This window comes from Cygnus olor, chromosome 11, assembly GCF_009769625.2.
Source record: "Cygnus olor isolate bCygOlo1 chromosome 11, bCygOlo1.pri.v2, whole genome shotgun sequence".
In the NCBI taxonomy this organism is placed as follows: Eukaryota; Metazoa; Chordata; class Aves; order Anseriformes; family Anatidae; genus Cygnus; species Cygnus olor.
This window is the reverse complement of record NC_049179.1, coordinates 14,954,551-14,979,450: the sequence shown is the minus strand read 5'-3', so window position 1 is coordinate 14,979,450 and position 24,900 is coordinate 14,954,551. Positions and strand designations below refer to the sequence as shown.

At 40.5% G+C, this 24,900-nt stretch overlaps 1 protein-coding gene across 1 annotated transcript in view; it reads left to right on the top strand.

Moving 5' to 3' along the window:
• AKAP13 (A-kinase anchoring protein 13) overlaps positions 1-24,900 on the top strand; it is a 76,894-nt gene that overhangs the window by 28,083 nt on the left and 23,911 nt on the right. Inside the window, exons 5-12 of the mRNA XM_040570335.1 lie at positions 2,659-2,842; positions 4,102-4,210; positions 9,168-9,320; positions 13,110-13,152; positions 13,909-14,014; positions 19,202-19,373; positions 22,641-22,708; positions 23,794-23,860. Of these exons, the coding sequence (XP_040426269.1) occupies positions 2,659-2,842; positions 4,102-4,210; positions 9,168-9,320; positions 13,110-13,152; positions 13,909-14,014; positions 19,202-19,373; positions 22,641-22,708; positions 23,794-23,860 (902 nt within the window). The remainder of the gene's footprint in view (positions 1-2,658; positions 2,843-4,101; positions 4,211-9,167; positions 9,321-13,109; positions 13,153-13,908; positions 14,015-19,201; positions 19,374-22,640; positions 22,709-23,793; positions 23,861-24,900) is intronic.

The following is a 24,900-nucleotide window of genomic DNA, read 5'->3' as shown; positions in this document are numbered from 1 at the left end:
CTGGCAGCCAGAAATATATATATTAGCTACTGCATCATTTCTGAGTTGTTTTTGTGTGTGTGTTTGGTTTTGTTTTAAGATATTGAAGAGTGAGAGTCTTTTAACAATCCCCTGTTCCGTAACAATCCAGTAATCGCAGCCCTTTTCCTTTCTTTGCCTCTTTCGATGTTCCCAGTTTGAGCTGGTGTCCCTCTGGTGTACAGTTCACTGCCATGGTTCCTGACTTTAATTGTAGAAGGTATGGTATAAATAAATGTGCAGCAGCAGCAACAGAGCACCGCAAAAACTGTGTTGTCAGCTTTTCATGCAAAGTCTTTTCCTCTGCTCTTCTGGCTAAAGTGTGCACGTGTCTGTTTGCTTCATCTGCTTTTTCGGCGATTAGTCGTGGTAATGGGTCTTCTAAACTGGGGTGCAGGTGAAGGTGGTGGCTGCTTTTCGTTGGCTTTGAGTGTTCAAGAAGCCACGCTGCTGGTTTGAGCTGCTCTGCTCTGTGGTGATTTTAAGGTGTGTTTTTGTGCAGCAGTGATCGTAACAGTAATCGTGACAGCCAAAGAATCAAAATGAGAGTTACTGTGAGTCAGTGCCGCTTTGTTCTGGGCAGATCTTGTAAAGGATTTAAGCTCATACAGACTTGCTCTTTGTAAATCGAAAGCTCCAGTTTCTTCTTCAAAGAGGCTGGTCATGTAAAACTTTCTTAAAAAAAACAATCCGATAACCACAGATGAAAATTTCCAAGGCGCTCAATGTTTGCTCCTTCTGTAGAAAGTCCCAAAGTTGAGATTAATGCTTGCAGGTCAGATCTTCACCTGATTCTGTGATTTAATGCAATTGGAAGCCAGTCTCCCGAAGCTTATAGCTTCCGTTTTCCCCTGGCAGTTCTTGCTGGTTGTGCGTAAAGCTATTAAAACTCTTTCTGAAGACTAGATATTGAGAAGGAAGTTAATCTGTCCTTCAAGTTATGGAATTAATTCCATTTGGGCTATATACCCTGACTAACAATTACAGGCTAATATTACCAACTCATCACTGCTTTATGGCCTAATATTTGCAGTTTTGAACTGAGTTGTGTCACAACCAACTGCATTTTTTTCTGTAGTATATTGTTCCTTGGGGTAGAAGAACAAATGTTCCTGCACCCTAAATAACTGGTATCAATACGGCTGATTTCTCTTTGCAGGTGTTTTAGAATAAGCTTTATAATGCCTGCTATTGATATGCATTTTTGAGTCAAATCTTCTTAAAGCAGATTAAATTGTAAATGCCTCGACCAGTCTTCTTCCTCGTTAATCAGCATGAAACAAATCTTCAGAAAAATCACTAAATCTTCTTTCTCAAGGTTTATTGCAAATTTTGCTTCGAAGTTGCCTGTTTATACATATTCTTCTAAATGGGTTCAGAGCATCAATCGCTACTGTGAGAGTCTACCTGAATTTAAAGCTCCTCTGGTTGTTTAAATGATCTATACAGTCTGCAGTGTGTTTTCCCTTTCATATGTTCGTGTTAGCTTGTTGGCCACTTTGATGTCAATACCAGCCTCAAGCCGGGGTATATATTCAGGGTACTCCTGGCTTCAGACTAACAGCACTTTGTGCACGTAAGGTCAAACATTAGCCTTAGAGGTGTCCAGGGAGGTGAATCCATAAAGCGTGCACATTAACCCCAAACAGGAATGGCAGTGGGGTTATGGATCTTGGCAGGAGGAGCATGAGGGTCAGAAGCAGAATATGAGGGTTAAGAGAGATCAGATGGAGATAGTCACATTTATAAAAGGAGTTCTTTTGTGTAGGTGAGGAGAGAGTGTATTAGCTTTATTTTCTGTAGATGTCACTTACCTATGAGCAGCTTCTGTCTCTACAGAGGTTGTCCAAACCTTTTATAACTCCCATGTTCTGCAAGCAAAAGTTTGATATTTTGATTATCACTGAGTGATTATGTCTGGCTCCATTGGACAGACCTAGCTTCATCATCAAATGATAAAATGGCATTGATTGGCTCATGGAGACAACATTTATTGAATTTTAAAAAGAGAGAGAGAGGCAGAGAAAGAAAATAAGAAGGGGGAAAAGAAACCAGCTTTGGCAGAAAGACATTATTGGCGCCAAAGCTTTGTGCAGTGACAAGTGCTAACTAGATTCAGACGATATGTCTGCAAAGATGAACATTGCATGCAGCCCAGTGCTGATTTTGTGGCTGCTGCGAGGGGCGGTGGACCAGGACAGGCAGTGTTGTGTTATGCAAGGTAGCTTAGTTTGGGTGGCTTTATTCCCGGGGGGAACCTAATACAAAGCCAGCAAATAGAATACGTAGAAATACCAAAATCTTTGGAAGCAGTGTTTCTAGATTCTGCTGTGCATCACTCGAGAAGAAAAAAGAAAAAGCACTGGGAAAGTCCATTGACCCAGGAGTTGATCGGTTCTTAAGCAACTGCTGTGTCTCATTAGAAGCACAAGATGCTTCTGAATACAGTATAAATATAAATCCCTCCCCTGCTATCTGCTCTCGGTCATTAAGAAGTAACATGCTGAGGAATAGTATCAGTGTTTCCCTGCACACTTCAGCTAGTGACTGCGTTCTGTTTCACATTTGAAAGTGCTATGTGCCGAAAGACACCAGTACCTGAGAGTTTGTCAGGATCTAACCTGCATGGTTTCTCTTCAGTTACAGCCTAGAAGGTCTTGCTGGAGATGCTGGTGAGATCAAGAAGCCCTCTGCAAACTTGGAGGCAGCTTCTCTGAGCTCCAAAGACCTCAGACGGAGTCCACTTGCCAGCAACCAGTGTGGGTCTCTGGTCTTGCTCACCGAAGAACTTGAGCAAGGGGAAATTGGAGACTATGATCGCCAGGTAAAGCTGTCCAACTACTATTAGATTGCTAGGAAATTCTACATCACGCCTTTAAAAGTCATTTTTCAAAGTGACAGCGAAGGCTTTCACCCTGTATGTGTAATATTATTCAAGTCTTCATTTTTAACACAGAGGAATTTTCACTTTGTTCAAATTTGCTACTTGATTCTTTAGGGCAGCGTGGTTGATGGGAAAAGTCTTAGAGTGGAGAACAAGAACCTTGCTGGTTTTCTTCCACTGATTGTATGTATAATCATGGGAAAGTTAGTAACTTTTTAGCATAGATATAGTGATATTGTCAGTAGCAGGTGTTGTAAGAGTTAAGCGCTTAATGCTTATGTAGTCTTTTGCAGTTCTGCAATGCAAGTACCAAGTAGTAATTTATCTCTCAAAGTTCTAAAGTTTATTTTCCTATTATAAGAGGAAAATAAAATTGTTGTTTTTTTCTTTCATAGACATAACTAGAATGAAAAGGCACATTATTATAAGCAACAGTTAAGCAAAATGTTAATTGCACGTGAAGCAAATTTAGTGTGATCTCTGGAGCAGAGGTCTATGATAGGTATTAAGGACAGATGGGTCAAAGATGTTATGAGAGTCTCTGTTTATTTTTATAAAAGAAGCAATTATGGTCTTAAATACTTTAAATACCCTGGATTTCTGAGCTTGATGCTTCAGCTGTAGGGCTTCCTGGGTACCTGCCAGAATCATTAGCCTGCCGGCCTGTTTACCTCGTAGGGTCACGGCAGTGAGTGACACATCAAGGCAGTAAATGGGTCTTACAAGATCTGACCAGTGACAGATGGTATGTCAGGGCTCTTAGGTCTTCTCTTGCATTGAGGAATGGCATTTTTGGGGAGCACAGTTTAAAAACCAGATTTTTTAACATGTTGAATCGAAGTCTATTTCCACTGAGGAACTGGAATCACAGCAGTGATTTTTATGGCCATCAGACAGTTAACAACATCCACTTTATAGTATCTTGCAAGACAAGCAAGAAGCCAGTGTCTCTGTTTGTTCCAAAAGTAGTTGCCTTCCACTGAAAAGACAAAACAAAACGTTGCATTTCACTTCTGTGATGCTGCTTGCATTTTCTGTTGTTCTTGCATTTTTCACCTATTGTCTTATACTGGGATCATTTAATTATTCACGTTTCAAAAGTGTGAATTTTAGTAAACAGGAACACTTAAGTTCTGCAGTTGGGATGCTGCTGCTCTGCTTGATATATTTGCCCAATGTTTTTATTTTCTGTTCTGCAGATTCATCCAACCTCACAGCCGCAAGGATTTAATTTCTGTACTTCATCTGTTTCATCACCACTGACCAAATCTGTGTCTCTAATGTCAATTAGTAAACCAGCGCTGGACAGTGAGTAACACAATTTTCCCTTCTCCTTATCTATTTTGTCATATGTTACATCTACCTACCTTCCCAAGGCAGAATTTACTAGTACTTGCTCTTTCTTACCTATATTATGTGAAATATGTGTTTCACTGCAGCATGGAATAGTGGGTGGAAAACCAGAACTTGCTCAGTTTAGATCCATATTTTTTTATTCCCAATATATCCCTGATGTTTCTAATTCTGTTGGTTTTGTTTGTTTCTTAATTAGACTACTGGTGTGAAAAGTATGATGGATTGAGTTTATTGTTAAAACAAAAAAAGTTTGTTTGAATTTTGCACCCTTTCAGAATTTCTTCCTTTGATGATGAGGTAAATTCCAAAAATTGAGATCTTATATTCCTACTTCGGGATTCTTTTTAAAGTAGATACGTGCCTTGGTCTCCTCGGGGGAGTTTGTTGCTGTTTCTTTTATTTGAGATAAATGTTTTGGGGCAGATGGGTGTAATTTACTGAATCTCATCCCTGAAGAAAATACCAAAAGTTGATTAGGGGAAATTTTTCAATTTAGTTTAGCTTAATTGAGGCAATAAAAATCACTTAATTTTGCAACTTCGTTGAGTTGATTCTTTCAGCTGAAAAAAGTCATTCAGAAAGCTGCAGCTGGATGTGCTTAGGAAGGGCCATGTTACACATGCTTTCATTTTATTAATTGCCAGCCAGAAAATGTATTGACTTCTTAGATCATGTCCTGTCAGTCAGTGATGATTCCTGATCTTTTCCTCTTTATTGATGTGCTTCTTCCCTCGAGTTACGAGACACACATCTTTTTGCTGCTGCATGCAATTAGGAGTGGAGGGCAGCAGCCTGGGCCAAGGCTCGCTGGTGCCAGTGGGTGTGATTAGCACAACTTTGCTTCCTCCACAAAACCAAACCACCACCTGGCTTTTGTGGTCAGGTGGCCAAGCACCTCTCCGTTAAGTCAGCAGATGTCTTTACGTGGTGGTTGTATGCCCTCGGTTTAGTCACTGAGATGTATCCTGGTGCTGCGCTGCTGACCTTAGTGACAAGCTGTTAACTCGAGTGGAGGCGTCAGGTGCAAACGGAGCGGAGTGCAGGAACCACAAGTTCTGCAAAGCTGAGTGAGGAAAGGTACTGCAAAGAAAGGTGTTTTGTTCGTTTGGGAGGATTGCTGAAAGAAGCTCACAGAGATTGTGTTTCGTAGAAGATGTTTCTAAATTCTTTGCCATCGTTCTTCAATGATTAATAAGCATGTGGCCTAACGGATGTGGCCCCAGCAACAGTAACCAAAACACTGGCAGATCTGTCCCATGAAAAGACCGGCTCCTGCTCCGTACCGTGGCGCGCCCTCTTTCCTCCTGGTGTTGAAGGCCTTCATTATTTTTATCTTTTTTTAAGCAACCAATTTCTTGGCATTGCATCCAGTTGCTAACCAAACACTGTAAATAAGTCGGCTAACTCCCAGAAAACGCATGCTCGGGGCTGAGAGCACCCCGCAGGCTGATGCTTTTCTCCCTCTTGCTTGAGAGTTTCCTTCAGGCTCACACAGGGAGGTTATGACATTGGAGGTTTCACAGAGTGGTTGAGGTTGGAAGGTGCCTCTGGAGATCATCTGGTCCACGCCCCGCCTGCTCAAGCAAGGCCATCTAGAGAAGATCACCCACACAGCAAGTCCAGGGGTTGCTCGGGAGCATGTCCAGAAAATGTTCCTGCACCATATCCGGGATTTGGGCCACCGTCTTGGAATATGACAGATTAACCAGCTTGCTACTCTACCATCAAGGCCTGAGCTAGTGGTAGACAAGTTAGATTATCCCATCCACCTCTTTTAGTGTCAGCCTAGCCAGGGTGGTCTCATTGAGACAGAAGGGAGAGAGAAAATGTAACAAGATATCTAGAGAGACTGTGGAAGAAATAGCAGGGTTAGTCTTCTGCTTTGAGGTCTTCCGCTGTGAGTTTTGGGTGCTGGAGCTAAAAATGACTAATGCTTCCGTGTGCGTTACTGTTTCAGTAGTTAGTTTGCAACATCTCAGGAGGGCCTTACTTTTATAGGAAGATGGTTTCTAAAAATTGCTGCATTCTGAGGTAGTTGAAGTGAGCATCCAAAAGGATTACTTACCTTGAACATGTAGGTTACAGAGTCTCTTCCCAACTCTGATGCTTTCCTAAATTTGGAAACTTTTCAGTAAATCATTTTGTTCTTTAGTCACTTTGAAAGAGGAATAGAGTTTCTTGATTGAGTTGTGAGCATAAATGCATGCAAAGCAGCTTAGTGCCTTATACAAGAAGGTCTGGGAGTCTCAACTGTCTTGTATCACCTACCTTACCTTTGACATTCGTGTTATTGCAGCAGAATACTTCAGAGCTGTGCAAGAAATCCTTGATTTCATGGAGGTGTGTTCTAGGAAAACTAAATTATTATTCTAGGAAAACTTAATTATCAATGTTTCTACATTCCACTTATGTAAATTTATGGTAGGTAATTAAAAAAAAAATTCCCAAGCCATTTAAATATATTTGGATGAGAAGGAAGCAACGTGTTTTGCACAAAAGCTTTGAAAATTAAATCCAGTCAAGTAAACATATGGAGTGCTTTCTGTTACTGTTCCCATATATTGCTCTAAGTATTGAGGCAGAAGCAGTTTCCAAGACTGAGTTTCTAACCCACACTCCATCTGATGTCTCAAATGTTCCAGGAGTTACTGTGGCCATTCACAACTGTTAATTCTTCAGCATTTTATAGAGGGAGGTCACGAGCTGTTGGCTGGAGCGCTCGGAAGACTGCTTTCAGCTTTGGAATAGCAAATTTCCAGTGTGGAGCATTGTTATAAAGCCAGGAACTGCTATAAATAAAACCACTGAAATGGAAGTTGAATTGAGCTGTGCTGGAGGAGGTTGTTCTATTTACAGTAAAGTATTATTGTTCATCTTGACTTTTAGTCTAAATAGACAGTAGACTACAGAAGAAAGAAAGCAGTGTTGTCTAGTCATGTTCTTCAGATGTTGGACACCAGAAGAACTCCTTTGAAAAGCAGCCTAAACAAAATAAATGCATGAAGTCTTTCCAATTAAGAGTTTTTCACTTTAAATGCCTTTCACTGGGTCCCAATCTAGGGTCGCTCTGCTTAAGATGAAAAAGTGTGTACATGAATTGAAAAACTGTGCACGTAATTTTACTTAAACTCTCCAGGTGATTGGCATTTATGACTGATGGCTGAAGGAAATTGTCAGAGGAGTTAGCTTTGTGTTGGGTGCATTGCATGAAGATTCTTCAGATAATATTTTTATATTTTGAATTCAGTTTTGGGGTATGATATCAGCAATATAAAAACTTCTTACTGTTTTATTGTTTAAAGTTCATTTTCTTTTATTATACAAAAAAAATCTTATTGTCTGAAAGGATGTGTGTGTGTTCAAAGGGAGTAATAATTGCTACTTCTTTCCTTTGGAAGTCTTTAACAGATAAAATCTTTAGCCTCTTCTACCTGTTGTGCATGCAAATTAGTTTATTCGTGCCATGGAATGGCTTGAAAATGCCTGAATATATGCAGCAAAGGTATTTGATGTAGGTGCTTAATGCAGATGCTTAATGCCCCTAGATCAGACCTGTCCAGGGGCAGAGTTTCCCCAGCCCTGTCCCAGTCATCTTTCCCAAGGACACACCGGCCCTTCCCCTTCGAGGTGAATCACCTGCATGACCAGAAAGCAGGTGTCCCCGTAGCGTTGGGGTGATGGGTATCCAGCAGCCTGATACTTGTCTGATCACAGCGCAGAAGTTTCCACCTGGGGTTGCGTGATGAGGTTTGGGAAGTACAGTTCTTGGATATCTCCATGAGAGCTGTTCAGCAATTTCAATTAAACAAGTGACTAGCTGGCTCCTACATCTCTTTTCAGAGAAACCTGTGCTTATAAAGAATTTTTGCAAGGATGCTGCTATGTGAGCACTGCTGTTAAAAATAAATTATTTTTAAGCAGGAATTGCAGTAAAACCGTTTTTTAATTTGCAAATTTTTCAGACAAGGCCATAAACAAATAGCAGGGATTCCTGGAAAAATGCATAGCACTGGGAGATAAATATAACTTCAGAAATTGACTTGAGCAGAAGGCAGAGCAGTAAGATTTAAAATAAATAAACAAATAAAGTTGAACTTATTTCTATTATCTTCCCAATAATGGGAGATTTGATGTCACAGCCTGATTGCAAAATTTGGCACTGTATTTGGTGGACTTCTGCTAGGCAAGGGCTGGACAGGATGCAGAGGGGCTTTTCTCATGTTTAGGCAATTTCTTTAAAACAAGGACTGTGAGTTTTAGTAGAAGGCAGTAGAAGAGATGGTTAGTTTCTTTTGTTTTGTTTCTGTTTTATGTTGGGGAAGAAAAGAACGGAAATTTTGGTCTCTTAGTTTTAAAGCTGAAAGTTTTGAAGGACGTAACATTACCAAAATGTTATGTTTTTATTTAAGGGGTAGAAGCAGCAAGAACTTTTCCAGGTAGATTAAGTGAATGTTTCAGATAAAGTATCCTTGCTATACCCAGCAGCTCTGGTGTGTTATTTAACTGCAAAAAGCACCATTAAATAAATGTCTTCACTTGTTTTAGTGTGATTCCCTGGCAGTTATTTCAGTGAGGCAGATGCCCTTTGTCCAGAGATCCACTAAGTTTCTGGTACTCTGGGAAAATAACTGTTCACATGTAAATCTTCATTATGAGTTCCTATAAAAATATGCCAGCAAAATATAATGAAAACATTGAACGTTGAATTATGCATGCAATAAGACCTGCATCCTCTGAGGCCTGCATCCTCCAAACCTGCATCCTCTGGAATTTGCACATTCTTAATTCTTTGTTTCTTGTGCCTTTTCTGAAGCCAGATGCTTTGCAGACGTTTCCTTTGCTTTGGTTCTAGTTTGCTTTGGCTGCTTCCTCTCCTTTTTGTTATTAAATACATTTTCAAGCATGCTCTAATGTCTGCTGTTAACCCACTTCTCAGCCCAGGGCCGGACTCGACCATCGAGACGAATCTCCTTCTCCTTCAGCATCTCTCCACTCATTCCTAAGTCTAAAACTCTCTTTTCTATTGGCTCTTCTTCCAGTGATGAGGAGGAGGAGTTGGATAGTAAGTAATCGTTTTCTGTGCATTGCAGCCATTATGGGTGGAAACAAAGGGAAATCTGTTTTTCTGCTTCAAACCTTGAAGTTTCACCTTGCAAACACCAATCTAACCTTTCCATTGCATGATGTCTAACAGCATCTCGTTCCTGTATCTGAATGCTAACTAATGGCAGAATAAAAGGATTATAATCCAAAGAGTTTTGTACATCAGCACTGTCAAATCTCATCTGGTTAGTTTGTGTCTGTATTCGTTTGGCAAATGTTACCGTCTGCCACTCTGATTGGCAATATCGTCATAATCTTTGTATAAAAAATAATTTGTCTTGAGATCATTTCAATGCATGGAGTTAGCAGGAGGGATAGGTCCCTGCCCTCTGTATGTGAGAGTGAGTATGTTGCTTGGTGGGAGTAGGAAAAGAAGATAGAAGCCCTGATACTAAACTCTGAAAATCTTAGCTACAACTTCCCAGTTTCCCTGCTGAGCAAAAACCAGACATTGCAGCCAAACACCTTAGATTATCGAGATGTTCATATTTAGGTCCTGATGGTAAAATTGGAATAATTTTGTCAGGAAACAGGCAAGTGCTATATGGTAGCTTTTCTTCCTGCTGTAAACTCCCCTGTTAAAAAGAAACCCCAGTAAGGCAGAACCTTGAATTAATCATTTACCCTCCTCCCCCATTTTTTTTTTTTTTGTAAGTAGGCATATCAAAAATATTGAAGGTGCTTCCTCTTTCTTAAATGTGTTTTATTGGACTGCTGAAATAAACCAGAAGATAACTCTCTGCCTGTAGAGATCATTCAGAACAGCCTCGTTAGTTGGTTCAAATACACCATTTGCAAGGAAACCAGCCTCCATCCCTCGTACCCATACTGGGATGGGCAAAATTCCTTTCCAGTGCAACAGATTTTGGTAACTTCCTGAACTGCAAAATCTCACACCACCAAATACCTGTTGGAGATATCTCAATTCTCCTCCTTCCCACTCCCAGCCTTCACTGTGGGTTTGTCCCTTGCTACAAGTCCTCTGCTCTTCCTGGGTGTCATACCACCTGCATCAATATTTAAGGTTCCTCCTCCTTCCCTTTTGCTCTGTCCTTCTCTTCTGCCTTTAACAAAAGGCACCGTTTGTGATCCCCACAAAGTGAGATGCCACAGTCCCACAGCAAAAAGTATTCTAAGCTAAACTTGTTGGTAGATTTATTTTAAGCATCCAAAGCGTTAAGTAATTCCTAATAGTCAGGTGAGGGTATTTCTGTTAGTATTCATCTTCACTCCCTTAATGGAGCTGCTGTTACTGATGAGTATTTGAAGTAATGTCAGATATTGTTTCCAACAAGAATGTTGCTTTCTTTGCTTGTGTTATTCCCTCATATTTGAGGGTACTGTGGTGACTTTATATAAAAGCTGGTTTAGCCACAGCTATTCATAAGACTGCTTTGGCAGTGGGCATTTTTCACGTAGTAATCCCAGACCAATTTATTTATTTTTTCACATCTTCAGGGTTCATTCCTTGTAAGAGTATGAAAGTGTTAGTTTGATAGCATCATGTATATAAGATGGATTTCAGGTATCTGGACAAGCCAGTATGCATTTTAGAAAATACAAGGTTATTGTTACGAAGCCTTTGGATTTCTTGTCCCACAGAAGTTTAAGAGCTGCCTGCATCAAGGGGTTGCAAACTGGTTTTTGTTTTTTTTTCATTTGCAATATGCTAGCCCTGTTGCTGCTTTCTGCATAATGGACCTTGATGAATTATTTCAAGTCCAGCAACCATGTGAAATGATTTTGATGGGTGATGCAAAAGATGTTCAGATAAGTACACCAAAATTTGGCTGCTAACACAGAAGCATTGGGCATACATAGCAGTCCTGGCCTTTGGATAAAACTAACTCCTTTTGTTAGCTATGAGTTTCAGCATTTCAGTTTTGAACCTGGCCATGACAGGAGATGCTCACTATGAAGGTGAGAAAATCTGTGCTTTTTTATGCTCATCTGCACGGGCTTTATAGCTTGCAGCACAATATTGATTGTATGATGCTAAACTATAACCTAAAATATGAAATCATAAACAGTCTTTCACTGTGGTTTTTTGTCTGGATGCATTTTGCCTGCTGTCAAGAATCTCCCATTTCTACGATAAAATACTACTGCAGTAAAAGATATATAGCACATAATTGAAGATCCTGTGCAATGTGCTTTCTGAAGGTGCTGAAAAACAGGCATGAATATTAAATTATTATAGCTCTTGATTCAGTGCTTTGTATTTCTTACGTTAACTGCAAAGAAACAAAAGGTTTGTGAAATACTGAAATCCATTCAAATTGGGTAATCTGTTAAAAAAGGAAAGAGTAAGGAGGCTTGACCCATGTAAAAGCAAACCAGAGCTGAAACAGAGTCACAGGAGGGCTAACCAGAGACAGAAGCTGGGAGCCTGCAAATTACTTGTGTGATCTTAGCAGGCAGTTCGGTAATAGATAGGTACAAAAAAGAAAAAAAAATAAATAAAGAAAGAGGAATATAATCAGGAAATTAAAGTGAAGACTTCATTCAATATATGTTACAATATTACTTATATGTTTTAGGGGTAGATCGTTAATTAGATGAACGATTTTGCAAGGGAGATATTGAAAGACCTCCAAGCAGGGATTAGGTAATGAGGTATGCCAGTATCTTAGTTTCTTAAAATAAAGAAGTGATATTTCTGTCTCAGACTGTGCTGACACAATCAGCAATTAGGAAAATGTGTTTAGGATCATAAGGCATAATACTGTATGCACAGATTTTCCTAATGTACATTTGGATACAGGACCACCTTTACATCTGTTGTGAAGTGGCATTTTTGCATTCAGCCGTAGCTTTGATATGTTAACAGAATTTGAGGCCAAAGGACTAGTTTTTGTGCAATGCATATGCAGAAAGCTATTAAGTCATGCTTCTTGAACTTCAGATGTGACTGCAAACAGTCCTTGTAGTGAAGAGGTTTTTTGTTTGGTTTGTGTTTTGTTGTGTTTGGTTTGTGGGCTTCCTGACAGGCCCAGTTCCTCCAGAGAGACCCTTCTCTCCTCTGGGTCATTTCGTCATGATTTTTCAGTATTCTTCAGTGGTTCTGGTAAATGATATCAGCTACCTAATCTGCTCCAAATGCGTTAGGCAAGCAGGTTTCTTGTGGTATACAGAGAAATTGTGTCATTGGCAGGGCTTCAGCTGCATGTCGCAAGTCAGACTTTCCTCAAGCAGAGTTTTGTGTGACTGAGCTCTAAGCTGGTAATGTTTCGTGGAAAATGAAATAAGGCTTCCCTTGTTTCCCTTACTCTTTATGAAGCGCTTCAGGATTTTGATGGGAAAATGAACTATAATTTTATCAAGCAGAAGACTTTTACGACATGAATCCCGGATGTGCTATACAATGGATTCTTTCTTGTGGTGTATAAATAAAAGGATTGTGGCAGAATGATTCGCATTTCTACATATTGTGATTAAATTGGCAGTTCTGTATCAGATACCCTGATTTATTAGCGAAGTTAACAGATGCACATCCTTTGCGCAATAATTGAAGAACAATAAAAATACTAAGTAATCTTTCACCTCAGCATCTAATTTGAGATCACCTAAGGATAAGGGGAACAGACTTTATACTGAGCACATGAAATCAATTCTAAGCACTGATTTCTAGTAAACATGTCTCTTTCCTCTTTAACTGTCCAAATACGCAAGCTATGTTTTTAAAAACAGTGAGCTAAGTAAGATTGCAGCCTAACATGTCACCTCCCATCCTTCTACTCTTTTCCAGGTGCTCCGGCGTTCGGCGGCCCCGCAGGTTCCTTGGTGCAGAGGTATGGTTTTCTGGGGTTCCCCGTCTCTTCTGTTGCTCCAATTTGGAAAACTAAAAGAATTCCTAGCAAAATCCCAAGTGTCTGGGTTGTGCAAATCAGCCCCCTATGGATATTTTAGATGATACAATATGAAAATTGTCTGATTTAGGTCTTATCTCCAACAAGGCTTTGTGGTTTCTTCATAGATAATAACACACCAGACTATCTGTTATTCAACCATAGTAGTTTACCCTGAGTTATATTTTACGCTGGAGAAATAGTAGTTGTTCCCGATTTTGGTCAAGTCTGTCTGTGTTTCGTTTATAATCATGGTTTTGTATCTCTCATTAAAGGACGTATGCATGTCTATCCCTTCGGTCTGCTCCAAGCCTGAAATAGGCTGGGTGCTGATGATTAAATGCCGAGACTGATTGAATGTGCACAGTGTGATAGACTGGCCCTCTAAATAGGCACATGCTGCAAGCAGCTTACTCGTTATTTGGCCTTTGGAGCAGCAGAGGGTGCTGTGGCATGGCTTGAGGATGGAGATTACTTAAAAACAGATAAAAAGCTTCCTTGAAACATGTGAGAAACTGATTGGCATTTTGCCTTTTTTTGCCTTTACTTTGCAATCTCTGGTGTAACACTATAAAGCAATCCATGACCCTCTAGGATAATACATGCATTTGTCCTTTAAAAAAACATCTATCCACTTAAGATATTATTTGGGAGAAAAAATTAAAAATAAAACCCAACCTTTTTCTTTTTTGATTTTAGCATATCTGAAGAGAGCAGCAGTGTCCCCTCTGGTAAAAGTGCAACAAAAGTCAGTCGTACCTTCAGCTACCTCAAGAATAAAATGTCCAGCAGCAAGAAAAGCAAAGTAAGTGCTTTTTTTTTTATTATTTTTATTTTTTTATTTTTACAGCCATGAAATACCTATGGGTATCAGAGATTAATTTTGTATTTCAGTGTGTTTCCATAGGGTGGTGTTTATGTCTTTGCCTGCCTTTCTTTTTCCTGTCGCAAGGGGAGGATTTTTTGTGTGGTCGTAGAGAAGAGCTACATGGGAAATTTCAGCAGCCCCAAATTAAAATGCATCCGAGGCGAGGTTTCCTGTGCAATGTTTTTGCCTCTTTTCCCCACTGAATTGTGCTTCATTTATTATAGAGAATAGACTGTGCTCTGGCATGAGTTATGGTTTTGCAGTGACTGATGGGTCTAATTTTTGCAGAGCCTGAGAGGTGTTTAATAAAATGAGGACAGGAGCTGTAAGAAAGGACTGGCTGCCGAAGCTTGTATTGTCTTTCCCTTTATTTCTACCTTTGCCACAAAGTTCCTGTGCACTGCTGGAGAAGTTGCTCAGACAGTGACCTTGAGAGATGGCCAATATTTATATTTTCTCCCTTTTTCTGGAGGAAGTCCTTGAAACCCTAGGGTTGAATTTTCTGAAGGTTAAGTGCTTTCTCAGCGCAGCTGAATTTCCTGGGAACAGAACTGGCTATAGAAATAATTACATTAATGGTAAATACTTCGCTAAAACAGGCTGTTTTTCGCTTAGATTGTCTCCTAAAGATGAATGGTCGTTTTGTTTGGTTGTTTGTTTGCTTGGTTGGATTTTTTTTACTTGAATCTCATCCCTGTTTACCATGTCTGACAGACAGAAGATAACACCATCTTACCTCACAGAATGCAACATACATTATGCAGTTAACTGATGTGTAGTTACTATGTTGGTAAATGCTATTGGAAGGCTCCTGAGACATTAACTACATCTGATGAGAGTTTAAATAGCAAACAGGAAGCAAGGCACAATGCATAGTGCCTGTCACACAGTTAGGATTGGATGAAGTGTGTGTGGATGGGAGGTGTCACACACTCTATCTGCACCAGCAAACTCCATTTTACCATTTCCCATCACAAGCACTTGATCTTTCAGCCAGTGTGTTCCTGTAACATAGGTGGGTTTGTGTAGTGTAGAGGAAAGATGTGCATTTTGATAGATATTTTTAGAAGATTGCATCACATTTGCAATGGGATATCGGCTGTAATGAGGTCAGTGATCCTAACGCACAGTTCCTCTTTATGGATCTGTCTTAGAAGACACAAACTGCAGCTGCAGGCAGGTCAGAGCTACTGCTGAAGAGCTTTAAAACAATGCTGTTCTCTGCTATAAAGTACAACATCCAAAAAAGTGTTTGCACAGAAACCTCTATGCAAAGAAACCTCTATGCAAACCACTAGCGAGAAGTTGTGGGGCATGTTGCACTGTTGCATGTTGCACAGGACTGGAAATTCATTCACTGCAACTTGCAGTTTGGGTGCACAATCTCTAAGGCAAGAACTGGACATAAATAACAGATTTTGTTGGGACGGGTAAGAAAATACAACAGATATTTGCTCTGCCTTTCTTGAGTAGGTGCAGTCCGTTTATTTCACCCATTTCATGATTGTGTTTGAAACTGTTGCTGAAACAAGAATCGCTCCAAAATCTCAACCATCATACATACATTAAAAATTGTAATACATAGCAGTTCTGATATTTTTGTTAGCTAGAAAGACTATTCAAATTACAATTTCTTGTCTGCTCCTGGTGGAATGGTTACCTTTCGCACACTTTTGGGCTTCAGCTGTACATTTGAATAATTCAACCTAAAAATTCTTGGGAACACTGAATTCTCAGAAGCTTTGAGGCTGCTTAAAACTGTAAGAGTTAAAAAGAAAAACAGCAAACCTTGAAAGAGGAAGTTGGACAGGAAGAGTTGGTTTCTGCTGCTGTCTGGGCCGTCAGGAGAGAGAGAGAGAGAGGGAGGCTTCAAGTTCTTTCCAACTAGGTTTTGCTTTTCTCCAAACCTGGCTTCAGAAATGCATAGTTTTCTAAGATTAACCGTAAAAATAAGGCACTTTTGAGAATACTAATGGCAGTGGCTCTTCTTGAAAATGAGTTTTGGAAAAGTTCTGTTAAAAAAATAAAAAGGAAAAGAGAAAGGATGTTTGGAGTATTAACCGTAGTGAGGATACTGGTATAAGCTTGTTTGTATTTACCCGTACACTTCATGTTATTTAGGGATTAGTCAGTGAGTCTTGCAATCAGCAGCATGCACTGCCTCACGTTTGTAAAGTCTATAACACTCTATGTCCATGTCCGTTAGAAAAGCATGCTCGTTTTATTCATTTTGGTAGAGAGTTTCTGGGATATGACGACATAAAAATTTGCATGAGTAATGTCCCTTCTCCTTAACTTGCGTGGTTATTGGGCAGTGTTGTTCCTCCAGCAGTTTTGGTTCGTGGTAGGAGATTTGAGTGTTCAAAGGGCTAGGAGAAGGCAACCACTGCTGACCCACAGAGCGGGAGGTGTGCAGGTATATGAAGTCAATCTCTCCAGGGAATCTTCTGCCGCACTTTGTGGACTGAAGTACTACATAGCAACAGTGAGGTTTGTTCAAATTTACTTTTTGTATATCCCAAACATCACAGGGGGGTTGTTTTACCAATCTTTCTGCCTTTTAAAGACGTGGCTCCAAATCTGCTTGCAACTTCAACAATATTAATCCCATCCTTTCCTGTTCGTACTTTTATTTGATTTTATTTTTAGCAGTGGGAGCTAGGGCAGAGCAGGATGAAAACAGCAGCAAAGTAGCTAATATCATCTTCGAGGAAGTTAGCGGCACTCGTCCCGCCCGCCCTCCTCCCCCTTTTGCTCAACTCCTCACTGGCTGCCGTCCCCCCGCGCCGGCGGCTCTGGGCTGCCACCATGGGCTAGCTCTGCTCGGGAGCAGCTCTCCTGCCCCGGGGCAAGGATGTCAATAAAATGGAATCGATTTTCTGAGGTTCCCCAAATAACAGTGAAGCTGGTAGGACTTAAGCACTGGGAGGTAAGAGCTTCGTGGTTATTTCGTAGCAGGGCAGGCTGCTGCAGCACATAGGCTGTTATTTCGGGCTGTAAAACCAAGTTTCTTTACCCGGAATGTCTGTCGGTGCATGTCGGTGCAGCATTGCAACGTCCACCTCTGATACACCATTAAGTGGTGCTTTAAATCACTCTGGCAGCTCTGATAGAGCAGGACAATGTTTTTATTTTTACAGTCCTTTTTAGAAATGAGTTCCAGTAACTGTCACAGCCAAGAAAAAATAAAAAATCTCGTTTTGAGACACTGTTTCAGTGTTGTCGCTAGCATCCACTGCGTGAAGCTCACTGCTTGCTCCTCGAAGGTGGTGCAGCATTTCCTGTTTCTCACTGGGAAGTTTAGCTTTAACTGAAATGCTTTTTACAGTGATTTTTTGATGAAGGGTTATTATTCCTGACTGCAGAATTGCTGGGCTTTGCAGGAAGCATCGGGTACATCTGAAGCGTAGCATGATGAATCTCCTTTCAGCATGGTGTTTGTAAGATCGGCCTGGAGCATTGGCTGATCTGTCCTGGGGCTTCACAAGTGCTGGCAGTGGAGTTGGTTTGGTGCCGTCACCAAGAGTTTTAGTTCTTGAATCGAGCTGGACCTGGTTAAAGGTGGCCAGGTCGGCCAACAGGGAACGGGGCTGGGCAGGTTTGTGTGGGATGATGGGGATGGCTCAAGGAGGCAGAGATGTGCTATAAAGCAGGCTCTTCCTTGCAGGTTTTCTGCTGCAGGCAAGATTATTTCATTCTGCAATGCTCTTATTTTTGTTTATTTTCAGGGTGAAATAGCATTTGGGGTCGGTAAAGAGAACTTGTGTCTGTGAGGCTTTGCAGGGAGAGACTCTGATGCTGACATTTTGCCTTGGGTGTGCTGGGAGAGGGGAGACTTCAGGCTGGGTTACTAATTATTTGAGCCTGTCATCAAAGGCACAAAAGTTTCTCTCCTGGTGGCTGCTGAGCTCGATACATCTTTTAACTACTTCATGGCAGTTGCTCACACAGGCTGCTCTGCAGTTCTCTGAAATTTAGGTTCCTCCTGTGACAATATTTAGCAAAGGGCATGTGGCATATAAATAACAGAACTCAAAGATAAGCTCACAGGAGCCTTTGCCAGTTTATGGTTAAGCTTCTCTTTCAGATGCTGTGAAATCTTCAGTAGTAGTTAAAACACAGACTGGAAGATGAATAGCGTGATGAGTGCTTTGTAGGGTGGTATATAGAAAAAAAATGGAGTCACTATAATTCAAATTTGGAGATTTTCTGTGGAGTTTCCTTTAAAAATTATACAGTAAGCTGTGTTTGGGAGACCTCCAAATCCATGAAATCCCACAGGGGACGTTTCTAGAAATTTTTAGTAGCTAGCAAGTTTCTGCCTCAGGTAGGGATAGAAAAATAGGAAAAACTACTGAAAATCAGAGAAGTTGGCTGTGCTCGACGTGTTTCCAAAGACAGCTGAGCGGCTCAGAGGTGGAACTGTGGCTTCCGGAGGGCAAGCTGATGTTTTCTGATGTTGCTGTTGTTCCTCAGTCTCTCTGTGATGCCATATTTTGAGGGTTTGTGAAAGATCATTTCCCCAAAAAGTGTATTTGCTTCATATATTCTCTTGGGGTGGCATGAAGCTGTTGAAGCTGTCAGAAGGAAAAAGGAGGTGGAAACAATCCCACAGTGGTGCCGTACCATCGCCTTAGAAGGGCTTGCTTTCTCCATTGCTCATGCAGTTGCAAAGCACAAGTCCTGTGATTGGCGTATAAATTAATCGTGTTGTAAGTTTCATACACTTTATACGTGGTGTTTTGTATGTAACAAAACTCATTGAAAGCGCTGAAGAGATCATTTAGAGCCCAGATGAAAAAAAAAAAAGAGCTAAGTCATTAAACCAAGCAAATACCAGAAGTCAAGGTTGGAAGAAAATAGCTGCCTTCAGAGCAGGCTCGGTTTCATCTCTGCTGGCAAGACACTCGTGCAGAGGGCCCTGCAAGTCACTACTATATTACTCCATTTCCGTGGGGGCCCTTAGCTGATACTTTTAGTCGAGAGCTATGCAGACACATGGCCATTGTTAAGGTGTGCACCGATCGATATCGTCATAGCGCTGAAGGCAAACACTGAAGAATTTGTAACTAGAGAATAGACCTCTGCAAAGTGACGAGGCATTCGTTCATTTTCTCTTGGCAGGAAAAAGAGAAAGATAAAGAGAAGACTAAAGAGAAGGACAAAGATTCCAAGGAGAAGGAAAAAGATAAGAAGCTGTTAAATGGACATCTCTTCACTGCAACCTCTGTTGTAGCCCAAGCAACCTGTTACCACTGTATGAAACCTTTCAATAAGGATTCGTACTACTGTGCAAGTAAGTCTTGTCTTCTCCCCCCCTGCATTTGTTTTTCGTTAAATCTGATGTGGGAAATGTGAACTTGGTGCCATATCGTTCTCACACTTTTAAACACTGGTGACGTGGGGCGGGAGGGAGGCTTTGGAGATGGTGATTCATGCCGTGATGGGGTGCCTTGTAGAGCTGAACTGAAATGAGTCACGGGTGCACAGAGCTGGCCTGCAGCCTCCTGCCTAGCCCGTGCTCGGACAGCGCGGCATCCCGCGGGGGTTTCTGCCCCTGCTTGTCGAGATGGATCAGTCAGATGGAGGACTTGGGTTATTTCAGCTGCCCGGTATGGTTTGAGGCTGAGGTGCTTCGTTAAAATTCATGTGGGGCAGAGAAAGCCACCTTGGATCGTGGCTGTTACTGCCAGTGGAAGTCCCACACACCTCTGGTATATTGCTTTACATACTTTAGTTATCTGAAATACTGCTTCAGTGAGCCCAAAGTGAAAACATAATATGAAAAGGAACCGCTAGCTCTTTCTCCCTTTATATAAGCTATTGTGTCACAGACCGAGTGGCAGCTACCTGTATACATGTGAAGCACATGTAAGACAATGCAGGCCGTACAGAAACCACAGCGTAAGGTTTCTATGAGCTTGGTAATTTTGTTCTCATTTCTCATCAGACAGTTTCGCATGCCTGTAACTCGATAAGGTCAGCAGCGTTTATGTGGTCACGACCAGAATGGTGACTGGTTTATGCTGCAACCCAAAATTGTAGAATACATAGATAAAACGTCCTGTTCTCAGTGCAGCTCAGGACTCTATTCTTCACTGTTAGTAATATATTTTCTCCACTAGCCCAGAGACGAGGCAAAGTGAGTACAGGAACGGCTCTCAGGCTGGGGCAGGAGGCTCTGCCTCTGTTCAGGCTGGTAGATGACCAGTGCATGAAACATCTCAAGTGAGGGGGGGCAGGAGCAGCCAGCTGAATCCCCAGAGGCAATTCAGAGTTTCCTGAAAGAGAAGGGATTTCATTGAACTTGTTTGCATTAGCCATGCTCTGTGTCAGCCTGATGGGAAATGGAAAGCATCAACAATTACAAGCTTTCAAATGCGTCCTCTCCCTTTCCCTACTCTACTTTCTTAACACCTTTTTAAGCTACTTAGAAAATAATCACAATTTAAATTTTTATATCCTGGCAGGTTAAAATAATCCAACAATGTCATGTAGTAGCACAAGTTGTTGTAGCACAAGTTTTAGTAGAAATATTCTTTTTTTGTTTTCAAGGTAAAACAGAAAAGTATTGCATTTTTTTCTGCATTGTCCAGAAAATGAATGTTGCAAAGGAAGTCTGATTTGAGCCCAGACTGTTGTTGCAGTCACGTCTGAGTGTGGTCTGTACTCACATCGCATCTTAAAATAGGCTACTCAGTGCCTTGAAAATAACTGATAGACAGCAGCAGACGTTCTGTTGTTCCTATGCTATGGTAGTCTACTTTTTTTCTACAGAAGCGGCAGTGCTTTACTGCTACCATCACTGTGTCTCACCTGTCGATGACTTTCTCTGAAAGCTTTTCAAAGGATTGGCTCATTTTAAGTCAATGTCTGAATCTTTCAGTGGCACACCCGCTTCCTGAAACAGCTAGCCAGTGCTGAAAGATTTAGCATGCTCGAAAATAAACGGGCAAGCAAAAAAATGTTTTTAATGAGCCTGTTCTTGTATTATTTTTTGTGATCAGTGATGCAGAAAAGAAGCTTTTTGGTTTTTAATTATTAATATTAATGATACGGAGGAACTAGAGGAACTTCTTGCCTTCTGAAGGGCTGAATTAGTTGGGGGAATAAAGTCCCTGAAACCAGATTTTTGGTCTAAAGCATGCCATGATAACTGCAAAATTCTTTATTGGTAAATAGCATTTATTCAGGTTTTCAAGGCTTGAGTTTGAATTTAAGGGTTCTGAATTGTCTCACTGCCTCTCTTCATGTGATTTCAGTGTCAGACACCAGAGTGTGTTCTGTCTCTCTTCCTTGTTTGATCTGATAAATGATAATGCTTGTGGGGTTTTGCAAGAGTATGCAGGTTTCTTTCTTTCTCTCTCTTATGCTCAGGAAGTTGTGGGACATTGATAGAATAGCAATGCCCTATGGCCTTACTCTTTCCTCTGACAAAATATCAGAAGAATTACTGGCTTTTATGAAATAGGCCACAATTTAAGACATTTTAGGAATGTGAGAATAATTTATCAGTCTGAACAAGGACATTTTTTTCCTTTTGTTTCATAGTTCTTTTAGAAATAATTCTGAGCTGTACACTTGCAAAGTAATTTACACTTTAATACAGTTCATGAATTGTATTTTATGTGTTTTCATGAATGAATAGAAATAACAGGTTTTCTCTAAATTCCTGAAACTGATTTGAATTGGAGCTGTGATCTTTCATCAGTCAGGAGGGTTAGTGCTTGAAACCCAGTTATCATTTATGTATTATGAAAAACAGTGGTTTTGTGTGGGTTTTTTTTGAAAACTTAGATACCCAGAAACATGCTGGAGACTCTCATGACAAAGAGATGCAACATTTGCTCAGTGCAGCAAAAAGTGGCGTTAAAGCATGGTGCTCATTGCACTGGTGAATGTTGTGGTTTCAGCCCCAAACAGTGACTTCAGGCTGGCTTAGCAGAAAGTCCCTACCTCACTGACGCTGTCACCTGGCAGATGCTCCTCTTGCTTTTTCTGATAATACTGTAATACGGCAGCACTCGGTTCCTGCTCAGTAGATCTGGGTTGTGATATGTCTGGGTCTGTGTAAAATAATTTTCCTGTCCACGTCCTGCCTTCTGTATCCCATAGTCCTGGTCTTGATAAGAACAATGTTTGTATTTGAAGAGAAAATGTTGGCACTGCGATTGGTTTCTGTTCTGTCTCCTACTTCTGCTTTCTCCCTTACTTTTCTTTCAGAGGCATAACTCCCATCTTTTTTCTTTTTTTTTCTTCCTTTTGTTTTAAGATCTGTTTGGACCTGGCAACGCTACCTAGCAGTGATTTTTAAAGAGAATTTCCTATTAATTCCATGAGGAAATCTTGTTAAGAAACAAAGGGCTAATTATCCTGGAAAGCAGCCTGTCTGCCAGTGTCTGTAGCTCTTCATAATCTACACAGATAACTGAAAGTTGTAATTTTCATTTATGCAAGATAACAGTTCAGAATACGAACAGCAAAAACTGATCTGCTTTATGTGTTTTTTGTTTGCTTGTTTTTTGATGTTGTTTTTTTTTGTTTTGTTTTTAACTTTTGACAGACTGCAATGCAATTGTTCACAAAGGCTGTAAGGAAAGTTTTGCTTCTTGTGCAAAGGTGAAAATGAAGGTAAGAGATATCATCTACTCTACTGCATTAAAAAAAAAAGTTTAAACGATTTAGCATACATCTTCTAAAAGCACATCCAAAAGCTTTCATCTTGTTCAAAGAGCCCTGTGCCATAGTGAATAATTTCTCTAAGCTCTCCTATAATTCCTGGTACAGGGGCAGTTGGTATTTTTGTTGTCCCTCTTGGAGAGCTGAAAGATATATATATTATAGGCTGGTTTTCTTAAAATGTTCTGGGTTTGGATGACATCAGAATGACGTATTAATGTTCTGGAACTCTGAATACTCCAGGTCAGCACCACAGGCTGTTTGTTGGGTGCAGATTCCCTGCACCATTCCCTCTGGCACAGAGGGACCTTCGGGTGTGATGGTCTGTCCTGTGCTCTGGGTGGTCTGCAGGCTGGTGGTCTGCAATGAGGAGCAAGGACAGCACACCACACAGACAGCAGCAGGCTCTGGGAAGAAGTAATGCACAGAGAAACTGTGAGGGTGTCCAAAACCTGAGACTAGATATTCCCAGAGCAAACACCACCCTTCTTGTGCACGTTTAAGGCATATAAGCATATGATTAAAATAAAAAATGCACATCACTTTCAAAATTCAGGGGTGCCCCGCACTGGTGAATGCAGTATCTCTCAGTTTTTGAATGCTGCATCCTGTAATGTGGCATCATGTGTATTTATAATGCATAATGACATTTATTAAATAAGTATGCTGTTTATGTGAGTAATATACAGAATTTGTTCCAAATGTGAGGAGCTTCTTCTGCGGTATGGTTCTCCAAGCTAGTTCATACAATTATGAAGAAAGTAAGAAAAACTCCTCTGTGATTTTAGTTGTTCTCTTCAGTAGTCAGCCCTTCTCTTTCCATTTTACTCTTTACTGCACACTTCTCCATATGTTATTTTGCCCATTTCGTTGATTGCAACAGCTGTAGCTGCTGAGGGTCATGCCGATATATGGAGAGGAGAACTAATCTGTTTTGAAGGATTCAGAAAAAAAAAAAGATTTTTAATTGTAGTTATGTGGCACAGTTCAATGGGAGAAGGGAGGAAAAATTACAGTGAATTTCCTTTTTCTTTCAGCCACAAAAAGGAATGTTGCAGGCACATGATACCTCTTCATTACCCACAGTAACCATGAGAAACAAAAGTAAGAAAACTTCCTTTACCTCTGTTTTGCTGATGGTCTGTATCTGCTGTTCCTAACTGTTGTAACCAACTAATACTTACATTATGAAAGATAAGCACATAAAAAAGCAGGTTTGTGAGCATTTTCTCTGCATGGTGAGCAATGTTTGGGATTTCAGAAGTTGTGCTAAAGTTGCACAGATAGTTTATCTACTTTCTGCAGTGGCCCTGTAAATTTAAGCAAATGTAAAGTCATGTCAAATTTGGAATAGCTGCCTGGCTGCTCTAGCTTTCTGATGGCCTACAGCTGAACACTCTGCAAAACCTGGAAGATGCAGCCTATGTTCACATGTCTGGCAGAAAAAGAATAGGAGTATTATATTAACAGAAGCTCTTAAGCTTAAAAGTTGAGAGGATGTTTGTTTAAAAAATATATTTTTAATCAAATAGTCTTATGCTTTGATGTAATAAAAATAGAAAGTTTAATTGTGAATGGGAGCAATGCTGACAAAATTTTCGTGGCTGTGCTGAGATGTATGCTGTGCTTCAGAGCTACCCAAAGCAACCAATGGCAAAGAATTGGAATGGAATAGCCCACATAGGTTTAGTAGCATCCTGATTAGATAAGCTTGTTTAGAGGTAGCTTGTAGATCACTGTATGGAACCACACTGTGTGATACAGACATACACTCTGTGGTTTTTGTCATGAAATTCAGAAGTATTGCTCCAGAAACCAGAAACATATTTGAAGATGGGAAAATCTGAAATTAAGATGGAAAGGTTAGTCAAAGTTACGTGATGGTGTGAGATAAGGATTAGTGGTTCTCTGTACAGGTGGAAAAACCTATCTCAAAAGATTTGACCAGAAGCAGGCAGATGGATGTAACTGTAGGATCTCCTTGCCTGCAGAAATTTAAAAAAACAGCTCAGTAGATTGCTTCATGTGATCGTTTATTGAATAACATTAAATTTAGTTTCCAAAGTGTATGTTTCTGGACTTGAAGATTCCACCCTGCTCTTTTAGATACAGTGCAGTCAGTTCAGCAAAGGCATCGACGTTCT